This window comes from Lethenteron reissneri, chromosome 23 (genome assembly GCF_015708825.2).
Source record: "Lethenteron reissneri isolate LAM-NWPU_2019-01 chromosome 23, ASM1570882v1, whole genome shotgun sequence".
NCBI classification, from domain to species: Eukaryota; Metazoa; Chordata; class Hyperoartia; order Petromyzontiformes; family Petromyzontidae; genus Lethenteron; species Lethenteron reissneri.
Window position 1 is genome coordinate 10480375 of NC_083801.1, and position 12416 is coordinate 10492790.

At 46.3% G+C, this 12416-nt stretch overlaps 2 protein-coding genes across 2 annotated transcripts in view; one reads left to right on the forward strand and one right to left on the reverse strand.

Moving 5' to 3' along the window:
* Nucleotides 1-6390, forward strand: YAE1 (YAE1 maturation factor of ABCE1). The gene is made up of 3 exons (XM_061557108.1): nucleotides 1-231; nucleotides 4027-4148; nucleotides 5552-6390. The coding sequence occupies exons 1-3, from the start codon at nucleotides 109-111 to the stop codon at nucleotides 6021-6023; spliced, it is 717 nt and encodes a 238-aa protein (XP_061413092.1). The 5' UTR covers nucleotides 1-108; the 3' UTR covers nucleotides 6024-6390.
* MED1 (mediator complex subunit 1) overlaps nucleotides 6225-12416 on the reverse strand; it is a 25529-nt gene continuing 19337 nt past the window's right edge. Inside the window, exons 16-17 of the mRNA XM_061557107.1 lie at nucleotides 11777-11882; nucleotides 6225-10891 (exon numbers count right to left, since the gene is read on the reverse strand). Coding sequence (XP_061413091.1) covers nucleotides 6958-10891; nucleotides 11777-11882 — 4040 coding nt within the window. The 3' untranslated portion in view covers nucleotides 6225-6957. The remainder of the gene's footprint in view (nucleotides 10892-11776; nucleotides 11883-12416) is intronic.

Genomic DNA, 12416 nt, shown 5'->3' on the forward strand with positions numbered 1-12416 from the left:
ACACCGCGACACACAGACAACGCACACAGACAACACTCCCCCATCCCTCCGCTATCCCCACAAACCCAGGCGTATCCCGGTGTTGCTCCCCGCCCCACCCCACCATCCATGGCTTGGACTCGGCATTCCGGGACCCCAGAGCCCGATGAGGACCCCGTGTTCGATGAAGAGGGGGACGAGCGGGACGTGAGGCTGTTGGAGTGGCGAGGCCTCATGGCGAAAAGAGAGAAGGTGACGAAGGGGGGGGGGGGGTGTTGTGTCTTTCCTCCCCCGTGTCCTCCCAACAGGAACCCCCTCGTCGCGAAGAGGACGACCCGAGCCATCGCCGAAGGGAGACGCCGCCGTGGGGCTCCGTGGGGAGTCGTGGCCCAAGGGACGCGGAGCGGGGAGACCGCGGGGTCAGCGGGGTCAGATGGCCCCCTAGCCTCAGCCGGCTAGGCACGATTACTAACACTAACTAACTAGTCAGTCAGACAGACAAGTCATTATAACACTAACTAACTAGTCAGACAGACAGACACGTCATTATAACACTAACTAACTAGCCAGACAGACAAGTCATTCTAACCCTAACCAACTAGTCAGACAGACAGACAAGTCATTCTAACCCTAACTAACTAGTCAGCCAGACAGACAAGTCATTATAACACTAACTAACTAGTCAGACAGACAGACATGTCATTATAACCCTAACTAACTAGTCAGACAGACAAGTCATTCTAACCCTAACTAACTAGTCAGCCAGACAGACAAGTCATTCTAACACTAACTAACTAGTCAGACAGACAGACATGTCATTCTAACCCTAACTAACTGACTAGTCAGACAGACGAGTCATTCTAACCCTAACCAACTAGTCAGACAAGTCATTATAACACTAACTAACTAGTCAGTCAGACAGACAAGTCATTATAACACTAACTAACTAGTCAGACAGACAGACACGTCATTATAACACTAACTAACTAGCCAGACAGACAAGTCATTCTAACCCTAACCAACTAGTCAGACAGACAGACAAGTCATTCTAACCCTAACTAACTAGTCAGCCAGACAGACAAGTCATTATAAAACTAACTAACTAGTCAGACAGACATGTCATTATAACCCTAACTAACTAGTCAGACAGACAAGTCATTCTAACCCTAACTAACTAGTCAGCCAGACAGACAAGTCATTCTAACACTAACTAACTAACTAGTCAGACAGACAGACATGTCATTCTAACCCTAACTAACTAGTCAGACAGACAGACATGTCATTCTAACCCTAACTAACTGACTAGTCAGACAGACAGACGAGTCATTCTAACCCTAACCAACTAGTCAGACAAGTCATTATAACACTAACTAACTAGTCAGACAGACAGACAAGTCATTCTAACCCTAACCAACTAGTCAGACAAGTCATTATAACACTAACTAACTAACTAGTCAGACAGACAGACAAGTCATTCTAACTCTAACTAACTAGTCAGACAGACAGACAAGTCATTCTAACCCTAACCAACTAGTCAGACAAGTCATTATAACACTAACTAACTAGTCAGACAGACAGACAAGTCATTCTAACCCTAACTAACTAGTCAGACAGGCAGACAGACAAGTCATTCTAACCCTAACTAGTCAGACAGACAAGTCATTCTAACCCTAACTAACTAGCCAGTCAGACAGACAAGTCATTCTAACCCTAATTAACTAGTCAGACAGACAGACAAGTCATTCTAACCCTAATTAACTAGTCAGACAGACAGCCAAGTCATTCTAACCCTAACTAACTAGTCAGTCAGACAGACAGGCAAGTCATTCTAACCCTAACTAACTAGTTAGACAGACAGACAAGTCATTCTAACTCTAACTAGTCAGCCAGACAAGTCATTATAACCCTAACTAACTAGTCAGACAGACAAGTCATTCTAACCCTAACTAACTAGTCAGACAGACAGACAAGTCATTCTAACCCTAACCAACTAGTCAGACAGACAGACAGACAAGTAATTCTAACCCTAATTAACTAGTCAGACAGACAGACAAGTCATTCTAACCCTAATTAACTAGTCAGACAGACAGACAAGTCATTCTAACCCTAACTAACTAGTCAGTCAGACAGACAGACAAGTCATTCTAACCCTAACTAACTAGTTAGACAGACAGACAAGTCATTCTAACTCTAACTAGTCAGCCAGACAAGTCATTATAACCCTAACTAACTAGTCAGACAGACAAGTCATTCTAACCCTAACTAACTAGTCAGACAGACAGACAAGTCATTCTAACCCTAACCAACTAGTCAGTCAGACAGACAAGTCATTCTAACCCTAACTAACTAGTCAGACAGACAGACAAGTCATTCTAACCCTAACTAACTAGTCAAGACAGACAGACAAGTCATTCTAACCATAACCAACTAGTCAGTCAGACAGACAGACAAGTCATTCTAACCCTAATTAACTAGTCAGACAGACAGACAAGTCATTCTAACCCTAATTAACTAGTCAGACAGACAGACAAGTCATTCTAACCCTAACTAACTAGTTAGACAGACAAGTCATTCTAACTCTAACTAGTCAGCCAGACAAGTCATTATAACCCTAACTAACTAGTCAGACAGACAAGTCTTTCTAACCCTAACTAACTAGTCAGACAGACAAGTCATTCTAACCCTAACTAACTAGTCAGACAGACAGACAAGTCATTCTAACCCTAACCAACTAGTTAGTCAGACAGACAGACAAGTCATTCTAACCCTAACTAACTAGTCAGACAAGTCATTATAACCCTAACTAACTAGTCAGACAGACAAGTCATTCTAACCCTAACCAAGTAGCCAGCCATACAGTAATGATAGCCATGTCGTTCCAATTGGTATCTGTATTGTTTTTGGCCTCACCAACTAGCCAGCCAGATAAGTAGTCCTAGCCATAACTCTAAACAATTAGGCATCCACACAGCAGAGGTCGCAATCGGGTACCCGATACCCGTACCCTACCCGATACCCGGCTACCCGTACCCAGCCGGGTACGGGTACCTGTTTGCGACCCTGGTGCGGCCGGGTGCGGGCACTGGTAAGGAATCAAAACCCGTTTGCGACCTCTGCCACACAGTCATCTTACCCCGAATCCTACAACAAGCATCTCGACTCGCCATAACCAGCTCGTGAACCAGCCACAGGAGTATTATCTCTACCAATGGCTTATAACCACACCATTTAGCCGATCAGTCACTAGCACTATACCTACCTCAAACCTTTAACCAACTAGTCCCGAGCACAAACTCTTCCATCTACAAACCCATAACCTCCATCTACAGTGCTCTACATTCCCCCTTTTAGTTTTGTTGTTGACTTTTTAAGTTTTGGTGGCACCCACGTGGTTCTCTCGTGTCTCTCTCGGTGTTGTTCACAGGCGGTTGCCTAACCCCCCACCACCACCTCCTCATATCCTCCCTCAATTCAGTGGCCTAAAATACAATATTTCGCTCCGGATGATCGCTGCAAAGAATATGTGTTTTGATTTAGTGTGCTGATCTTAAAGGTGCATTGAAAAATGTTGATACTCCCGACTGATGCTCCTGCTGTTGTGGAGTGACTCATGCAGCCAGCTATGGCTGCAGGGTTTTGGTGGTACATGTTCGTCGTTTATTGCGAAAATTCGGTCACAGTTCCTATGATCACTGTTTCATTGCTTTTATGGCTTTATTTTTGTGATTTTCGAAAAGTTTTTTTGGTTTGGCCATGTTTGTTTGTTGTAGCACAGAGTTAGACTGGTGGCCTTAATCTAAGTTGTCTTGTAGTTGTTGTTGTTTGACTTGCATCCCACTGGGATGTTTGCACACAGCGTTGGTGTATGGTGCTTTTTCTGCAATATTTTGCTGTCTTTTCTTGGATTTTCTGTTTGCATAGTCACATAGTCACTTTAAGATGTTTTCTTGTTCATGTTTTCGTTTTTTGCGGTTGCACCCGATTCAAGAGCCGAATGGCTCACAGGGCTATTATACCTAATCAATGAACTTGAACAACTCCCTGCAGGAGGGCTACGTGGCCGGCCTGGAGCAAGGCAAGGAGGCCGCCCTGCAGAACGGCTTCAACCTGGGCTTCGGCCGAGCGGTCGAGAGGGCGTTTCACACGTGGCAGCTGAGTGGGGCGCTACGGTAAATGCCGCGCAGTCATCTTCATCATCACGGTCAGATCATCATAATCGGTCATGATAAATCCGCTGCTTGAAGGCCTCCCGACCCCATCGCTATCTGACGCTATCCAAAGGTGTTGCGGTGCATCAAGTATGTGAGCTTCTGTGATTTCTCCGTCTCGACTTTGGACATCCTTTGGCTGCGAGTCCATTGTAAATCTTGTCCAACACAATCCCACTTACCAGGGACTCCTCTACTTACGAACATCTGACTTAGGAACTTTCAGAGATGGGAATAAACTTGCCCCATGTCCAGTCGTAAGGTCAACCGCCGTGCAAAAGATGGCAGTGTGGCATCTACATTTGCAGGACATGAAGAACCAGTGGCATTTACAGGAGATTATGCAACTTTTACTGGTAGGAACCTCCTGGTTACACCAGCCCACAGGGGATTATTGTGTCCTTCGTACAGGGAGGGGCTGGGTGGGGAGGTGCTGGGTGGGGAGTGTGGGGCTGGGTGGCGAGGGGCTGGTCACCCCCTGGTGCTCTTATAAAACTCAACGTTTAACCTACTCACGCCGGCTTGTGCCCGCCCTCACAGTCGGGCATATTTGCGGAATACACCACGCCGTCGTTGACCCTGGATGTTGACCCTGGATGTTGACCGAGCAACTCAACGTTCCTACCAGCTCCCTCCGCGGGAATGTGTTAAAGCCATTCCCCGCGCTTAGTGTACATAGCGTACGATATGATTACATCAATTTGAATTCACGAAAAAATCGACTTACGGACAGACCTCTGGAACTTAACTCGTTAGTAAGTAGAGGAGTCCCCCTGTATTTTCTAAAGTCATGACGTCTCATCACTTTCGTATGTTGTCTAATCCACGTGTTCTTTTCTGGCTCAATAATTCCAAGCATGCATCCCTCCATGCTTCTTTGTGCGTCAGTCTTCAACAATACTCGGTCATGATGACATGGTAGTCAATCACAAAACTAACACATTAATCCTAAATCATCACGATCACATCATTATTGTAAAGTAATGGTCTCAATCATCATATATCACACTGACCATCACAATCACTGATTCTGCAATCACCACTAAACTCATCACATTGTGGTCAACACAATGGTCATTATGCAGTTATGTTACAATTACATTGTCTAATCGTCATTGAAAACAATTGCATCAATTTAAAGACAACATGCATACCTATAGCTTTACCCTATTAAAATTGTGGCATGGGGGGAGCATACGTTTAATGTAAAACTTTAAACAATAAGAGTAGCTGAGCATTCAGCAGGGGGGGCACTCAGTCTGCTCAAGTTCACCAATGCTGCGGACTGTAATGATGGCTTGTGTTCTAGAGTACATGTACCTGGTTGTGCTGTTTACCAAGTGGAAGATGCGTACACATTGCAGAGCGCTGGAGTCGTGGAACGATCAGAACGCTGGTGCCTCGGACACAAGGAGAGAGCTCAAGGAACTGCAGGCTGCGTTTAGCGAGTTGGGACAGACCATGATGGCGTGCCTTGGTGCAGAGTGCGATGGCACCATGGATGCTGACGACCTGGGCGAGGCCCTAGAGAGCATGGACATACAATCTGCAGCACGCGATGTGGATTGTCCACCAGTAGTGGGCAGTGGCTTTGCCGACCCCTCGCGGACACAAGGCATGGATGCATACTCTGAAGAGAACAAAAATGAGTGCGAACCTCTGGATTTCTGTAAAAGTGAGCTGGCATCTGTCCACAATTGCAATGGGAGCGTTGGATGGAATGAATTGCAGATGAGATTGCAGCAGCTACGCGAGAGGTGTGAAGCACTGCTGGGCCAAGCTGGACTGACTCGAGACAATATTGCACTGATCTTGTGTGAACATATTGGAAATTAAATGCGAATAGGACAATGGACAACATAGGATGTTCTCTCTCACACGTGGTAATTGAACATATTAAACAATACTGAAGTGTAAAACATTAATTAGATGGACATTGTGTTTTTTATATTCTTGTGATACAGCTCTCCAAGACTGCATGAGTGAAAAGAGCCGGGTGTTTTTTTTTTCCACATCGGACTTTTTTTTTTATTGGCGACAGGTTGTGAAGCAGTCATTTTGTTTCGAGCAAGTTTGGAACTGAAATTGTGTGATTTGCCATATCTACCGTAAAATTCGGAGTATAAATATAATCAAATATACATTAACACTGAAAATGTGCCAAGTTTAAATGCGAAAAGCAATAAAAATTAATTGGAAAATCCTCAAATGTCAAGTCTCAAATGCATCGTTAAACAGATCTATATGAAAACATTGCGACATTTCTTATCACAGTAACAAACATAGCTTTAATTTATGTGTAATTACAATATAGTTTATTTATGCATACAAATATAAACATTCATTAAAATACATTTTTTTACGTTGTCTTCCAACAAAACTGAGGCATAACTTTTAAACACAGCTGAACCTTGAAAACTCACACACCACACCTTGTAAACCATGCAGCAATGCATAGTGGTACTGGAATGAGGACGCATGTTCACTACTCAAATGCCTGTCATGTAAACGAGCCTAACTACTGCATGTGTATAGGGAAACTAGCAAAAGTGCTCAGGGTTTAATTAAAAACCAAGCTAATTTACAAGGCCTTTTCACACTTAGTGTCCAAAGGTGTAAAAATAAAAATCTTCCTAACATCAGTTGGACTTTTCCATTTAACTATTTTACATTTTAAGTGCTACACAGTATTACCCACATAAATATTGGAGAGTAGGATTAAAAAGGGGGGGTTTGCACAGTGCTTTTACTTAGGCTATAGCTTATAACTTCACGTAGAGCTGCCAATTAAAGCTTCATTCATAAGATCATCATCTATCACGCATGGGCTCGGCTGCTGCGAGGTACCAGACCCTGATCTGAAAGACAGGTTGGATAACGGAGGCTGTTCACTGAGAAGAGGAGACTTGGGGTAGTTTTCTGGTTGTGTGCTATGGTGCAGTAGTTTTTCTTGATCTTGTGCACGGCTGACCTCTTTGTTTCTCCTTTTCTTATTGCTCTTAGAAGGTCGCTCTCCCGACAGGTCGATGAGCAAATTGCCTCCATCCTCTGAACTCAGGCTGTCGTATGTGGAGCTTGACTCGGACTCACTGCAGCTGTCACCTGCTGGCTGTGGGTATGCTGGCGATTTGATGCAACTTGGCGAGGGCCGGTCCATTTTGGGGGTAGAACTTTCAGAAATAAAATGTGATCCATACGCTTGTTTCAAACTCGCCGGTCCCTGCTTGGTTGCTTGGTTGGTACTGTCCACAGATTTTGAAGTCGGCGGTTTGTTTTTGATGCTCGGAGACCCTTCGCCATCAGGCTTTGAGATGATTATCTTCCCAACACTGCTGCTGCCACTACTCCCGACCTTTGGTTCCAAAGTCTTTTTGAGACCGTCAGTAGATGCTGTCGACAAAGATGCAGATCCCAGCACCACTTTCGACTTGACCTCCCTCTCAACCTCCTTGCGCTTGTGTGGGTCAGATTTGCTGACAGAAACGTTAAATGGTGAAATTCTCTGTGGTGCAGAGCTCGGTACTGTTTGTGCAGGGCCACCATTAGCTGGCTGTGCTCGAGAGGAACTTGGAGCAGTATCTTCACTTGGCTTTGAATCCACACATTCTTCTGCCCCTCCCAATCCAGCCCCAGTTGCTGTGACCCCGTTTTTTAGCTTGTCAATCACAGCTGTTAGAGAGGGCTTACGTTGGCGAATTGATGACTTCCCAACCTTGCTGGAGCTACCTCCCCCGACTGACGGTACAGGTGAGGACCCCCCGCTTGGCACCTGGGAAGCAAAGCCTGACTTGATTGGCTGCGATGTAGTTGTAAAAGATAACGGCTTGGATTCTGGGTTCGCAATTGAGCCACCATTGGCACTTGAGGCTGGAGAAGTGTTGAGCACACGGATTTTGGGGCTCTTGGCAATGTTAGGGGTGTGTTTCACAGCGGCAGAGTGGTCGGACGTCATGGGGATTTTGGATCGGGACGGAGAGGAGGTTTGCTTTGTAGACAATGATGCAGAGGTAGAGGGTTTTACTATAGGTTTCATTTTGACAAGTTTGCTACCACCTCCGTAGCTTACGGGTCCGCTGCCTTGCTTCTGCAAGAAACCTTGCTTTGTTGGCAATGAATGGGATAAACCCTTTCCTGCCATCTGCGCAGTCCTGCCGCTGCTCCCATGCGATGACGACACAAACACAGAACCTCTACCGTTATTGCTGCCCGTGGCTACGTGTGATACGGGACCAGGTTTGTTCCCAGAACTTCCTGTGCCTGATTTGGTGTTGCCTCCGCCACTGCTGGTTTTGACTTTAATTTGAGGACCGCCCTGGCGAGGAGAGGAGCTCTGAGAGGACAGTCTCACTCCAGGCTGCCCCCGTGCTGTAGCAGTGGAAAAAGCTGGACCAGACTGAGAGGGGACTTTACTGCCTACATTTTGCCTGAGTGGTGAGGAGGAAGAGATATGTGGAGTGCCAGGCTTGCTGCTGCCGCTGGAGCCACTGTGTGAAGTCTTGCTTACAGTCAAGCCGCCAGCCGAGCGTTGGATGGTAAGTTTTGGGATGCGTGGGGCCGAGCTAGCAGGAGGGGTCTGTGAGCGACCTGGAAGTGTCAAAGGTGACTTTTCACTGCCAATGTTTGCTGGTGGAGTTAACGAGCGACACGTGGCCATGCTGTGTGACATGGATTTGCCGTCCCCATCCAGGCGCCTGTGCTTTAGCACTTTATCTTTTGCTTTAGCATCAGGTAAAGAGGAGCGGCTGCGTTTCATTCCTTTTCCATCGTAATTGCTGCCACCACGTTGAATGCTGCCTATGTTTGCTTTGTTTGTACTGGGTGTGGACGACTTCTCCGTGACCTTGCCAGAATCCTTTGAACTCTGAGTCATCTCCGTTTTTAAATGCCCTGTGGGTGTAGATTCAGACGAAATATTGAACACCTTACTTTCCTGTCCAGATGTTGAACCCGATGCAGTGCTAAAGTCCAAGTGAGAGACACTGACTGCTGACTGAGAGCCACCGGTGGCCACCTCCACCCTACTACTGCCATCGGCACTGGTGAATGCTTGCGTTTCTGCCTTTGTGACCGACACACCGAAAACTAGCCCTTTCTCCTCGTTCTCACCGCCTTGAGAGTTTGAATCAAGCAAGTTGTCCATGAAGCTGCCGTCGGGTTCTGCATTGTTAAGTGCGTCGCTGTTAAAATCGAGTGCTTCAGGGAAAGATTGAGAATCTTCATCTCCGCCACTTCCAGCCCCTGATAGGAACTGGGAGGGATCCGTGAATGTCGTTGTGGCTGTGCTCGGCCCCTCAAACCCCTCTGCGTCAAGAGGTAAGGTTTCAGTCCTCGGCACATTTTCTGCAGGAGACATGCAACTGTCCTTTTCCCTCACTGTTTGCCAATCCCATGTTGACACTGACCCACATTGCGCTAAACACTTTGCAAGCAAATTACTTCCTTTTTCTGTCCCATCAAGTGGCAGGTGAGCAACGCCAATACCAAGAGGAGATGAAAGTCTGACGTGGCTGGAAGGAACATGTGCAGATTCTCCTTGGGTGTCGCTCAGAGGACGCAGTGGTATCTCGGAGAGATAATCTGGTACATTGGCAACCATGTTGGCCAACCCTTGCTGCAACTGGTTTGTAGCTTGAGAAACACCTGGATATGTCAAGGCTGGATGAGGGCTACTGGTGTAAGGTGGTAGAGGCAGGGAGGAGACCGGCTGCTGCTGCTGCTGCTGTGCAGGATGGGGCGAGTTTATGGAAAAGCCAGGCAAGGGAAGGTGCACATGTGACAATGGTGGCGTTGATCTTCGTGCACACGGGGAGCTACGTGCAAGAGAGCCAGGCTTGTGAGCACAAGGTGAGCTCGGAAAGTCCGTGTCACCACCACTGTCGCTTTCTTGCCGCTCCATTTCCGTGCCATCAACATTCATGTCGAATATCTCGGTATTTGTTTCCATATCCATTGAGCACAGTTCATTTGGAAACTCTTCATTCTGGTCTCTCGGGGACGTGTGCGAGCGGGACCGCCACTTTTTTCTGGACTTCGAGACCCCACCCGACACTTCTAATTTGGGTGGGCTTGCAGTATTGTGACTACTTGGCCGGTCAGACCCAGAGTAAGGAGATGAGAAGTCCTTAAGTAGGTTGAACAGCATAGGATGGTTTTTTGTGTTGGTGGGTAAGGTCGGTGAGGGCGTTTGCGCATTGTGGGGCTGCTGCTGCTGAGTGCCCAGAGCAGGTGCCACACCCAGCCCACCCGTCACTTGTAGGAGGCTCGTTAGGATTGGGTTTTGTGCCACCTTGCAAAGATCCACATCACTAAGTGACAGTAAAGACTCTTGCTGGTGCCCTCCGTGAACGACGGCCTTGCTCTGTTGGTGAAGATGGTTTTGGTTGTGAGAGTGCATGCCGGTAGGAAAGGCAGGACACGCAGAGCCAGAGTATGCGGCAGATTGTGTATTTGCAAACTCGGGGGTGGATGTATGTCCGGTGGCTGTGCTGTTATAGTGCATCGGGGGGGTGCCACCGGGAACTGGAGGTGGGGGGATGCATTCAGGCGAGCGGCGAGCCAGGTTCTCCAACGTTGCGCTCAAGTTTGAGGCCATGGCGGCCAGCACTGACGCAGTCTCCGGCCGGGACTGCAGCTCGGGCGCAGATGCCTGGATCTCAAGTGCCTTCCTGTTCATTGCTCGCATGGCCACTGGCACGGACAGGCACCTGAAGAGGGTAGAGGGACAAGAGCAGCCTTAAGACCAGTTGCACAAAGCCCCATTTTAAAAATGTTATCGCTTTCAATTAACTACTCAAAGCCAAAATGTAAGTCCGTGACTCCACAAATATAATCGTCACCAAATATGAATCTTCTTCTCTTGTTTGGTCAAATAAATCTGGATATGATGGCTTTTTCTAAGGATTTATTGGAAAGTACCATCCATTTTGCCACAGGGAATAATTTCTTGTAAACTTCCAAAGTGTAACGAGACTGCGTTATAGAGCGTAGTGCCAATAATAAACATGACCATTCGTAAAATTGTAATTAAGATTTGTTTTTAACATTTGTTAATGAATAACTAAAATGTACTCACAAGGGTATTCGTAATTTTGTGGAAGCGATATCAAAACACATGCTGCACTCGCTACCCTTTTTAAGTCACCCCGTACGTCAACGCACTTATTCCATTACGTGATTACTGCACAAAGCCAGGATTCAAAGGAGTCTAACAGTTGGTGAAAATGAGCTTCAAAATAAGCTTTGCATTAGATCAGTGGTTTTTTTATATCTATAATTGACAAAATGTCCAAACTGACTTGTGGTGTTTTATGGACGTACACATCAAGAAAAGTAACACAATAGGAATACTGTCTGTTGCCAAGAGAGTAAAAGAAAACATCTCATCAGTACAGCCAGCTGGTCTTCTTCAGGAAAAGTATGTTTTTATCATTTATTTTTACTTAACGTGTGAATTTTTGTACTATGGCCAAATCCAACCCTAAAAAGAATTGTACATGAAATCTATCGCAATTGACACCTTCGTTCACGTAGTGGTAAGTGGTGACAGGACACTTTGACGAAGAGGGTTGACGATATGCCGTGGCACTTGCCTCTGAATGACCCTGGTTAGGTAGAGGTCGGGGCAGATGGGGGGGTCGAGTAGCCCGGTGTGCACTGTGCAGCATGGCTGCCAGCTCTCCGTCACATCAACCACGACTGTATTCATCACCAACAAGGGGCAATTCAAGTACGATGTATGGGGACTGTGTTGGCACAATCGTACTACTAGCACTGGCAGCGTTGTACGCTACCGACTGCTTTACATTTCTTTTAGCAGAAGATTTAAGGTTGCTCCACATAATTTGTCAGTGAAGTATTAAAGGAGCAGTGATGTGACCTCGCGGCAGTGCATTCGCCGCTTATTGCAGACAATGTTGGAATCCAGCAGCTGCTCTGATTAAACCTGGATTTGTATTAAGCGTGAAAATACACTCTGCCTGGTTCACAATGGACATTAAAGATCGCGTGATATAATTCGCAAGAGGAGGAAATTGCGTGCTGTGTTAAATATTACCTGCAAATTACTCAATTGTAATCTACATACAAATCATCACCCCTACTGTGAAAACGTGGCAGGACCCTCCTGAAAGAGCCGTTATACTCAGTGAGGCTTTCCTGGCTAAAACGAGCATAATAAAAGTGACTTAATGTAATCTTCCATACTTTGACAGTGGTACATTTTTCGATTTC

What these genes read in the sequence shown, in the direction of transcription:
- YAE1 (XM_061557108.1), top strand. Translation starts at nt 109, where the DNA reads ATGGCTTGGACTCGGCATTCCGGGACCCCAGAGCCCGATGAGGACCCC. An exon ending in TCATGGCGAAAAGAGAGAAG is followed by an intron (nt 232 to 4,026) that starts GTGACGAAGGGG and finishes AACTCCCTGCAG; the next exon opens with GAGGGCTACGTGGCCGGCCT. An exon ending in CAGCTGAGTGGGGCGCTACG is followed by an intron (nt 4,149 to 5,551) that starts GTAAATGCCGCG and finishes TACACATTGCAG; the next exon opens with AGCGCTGGAGTCGTGGAACG.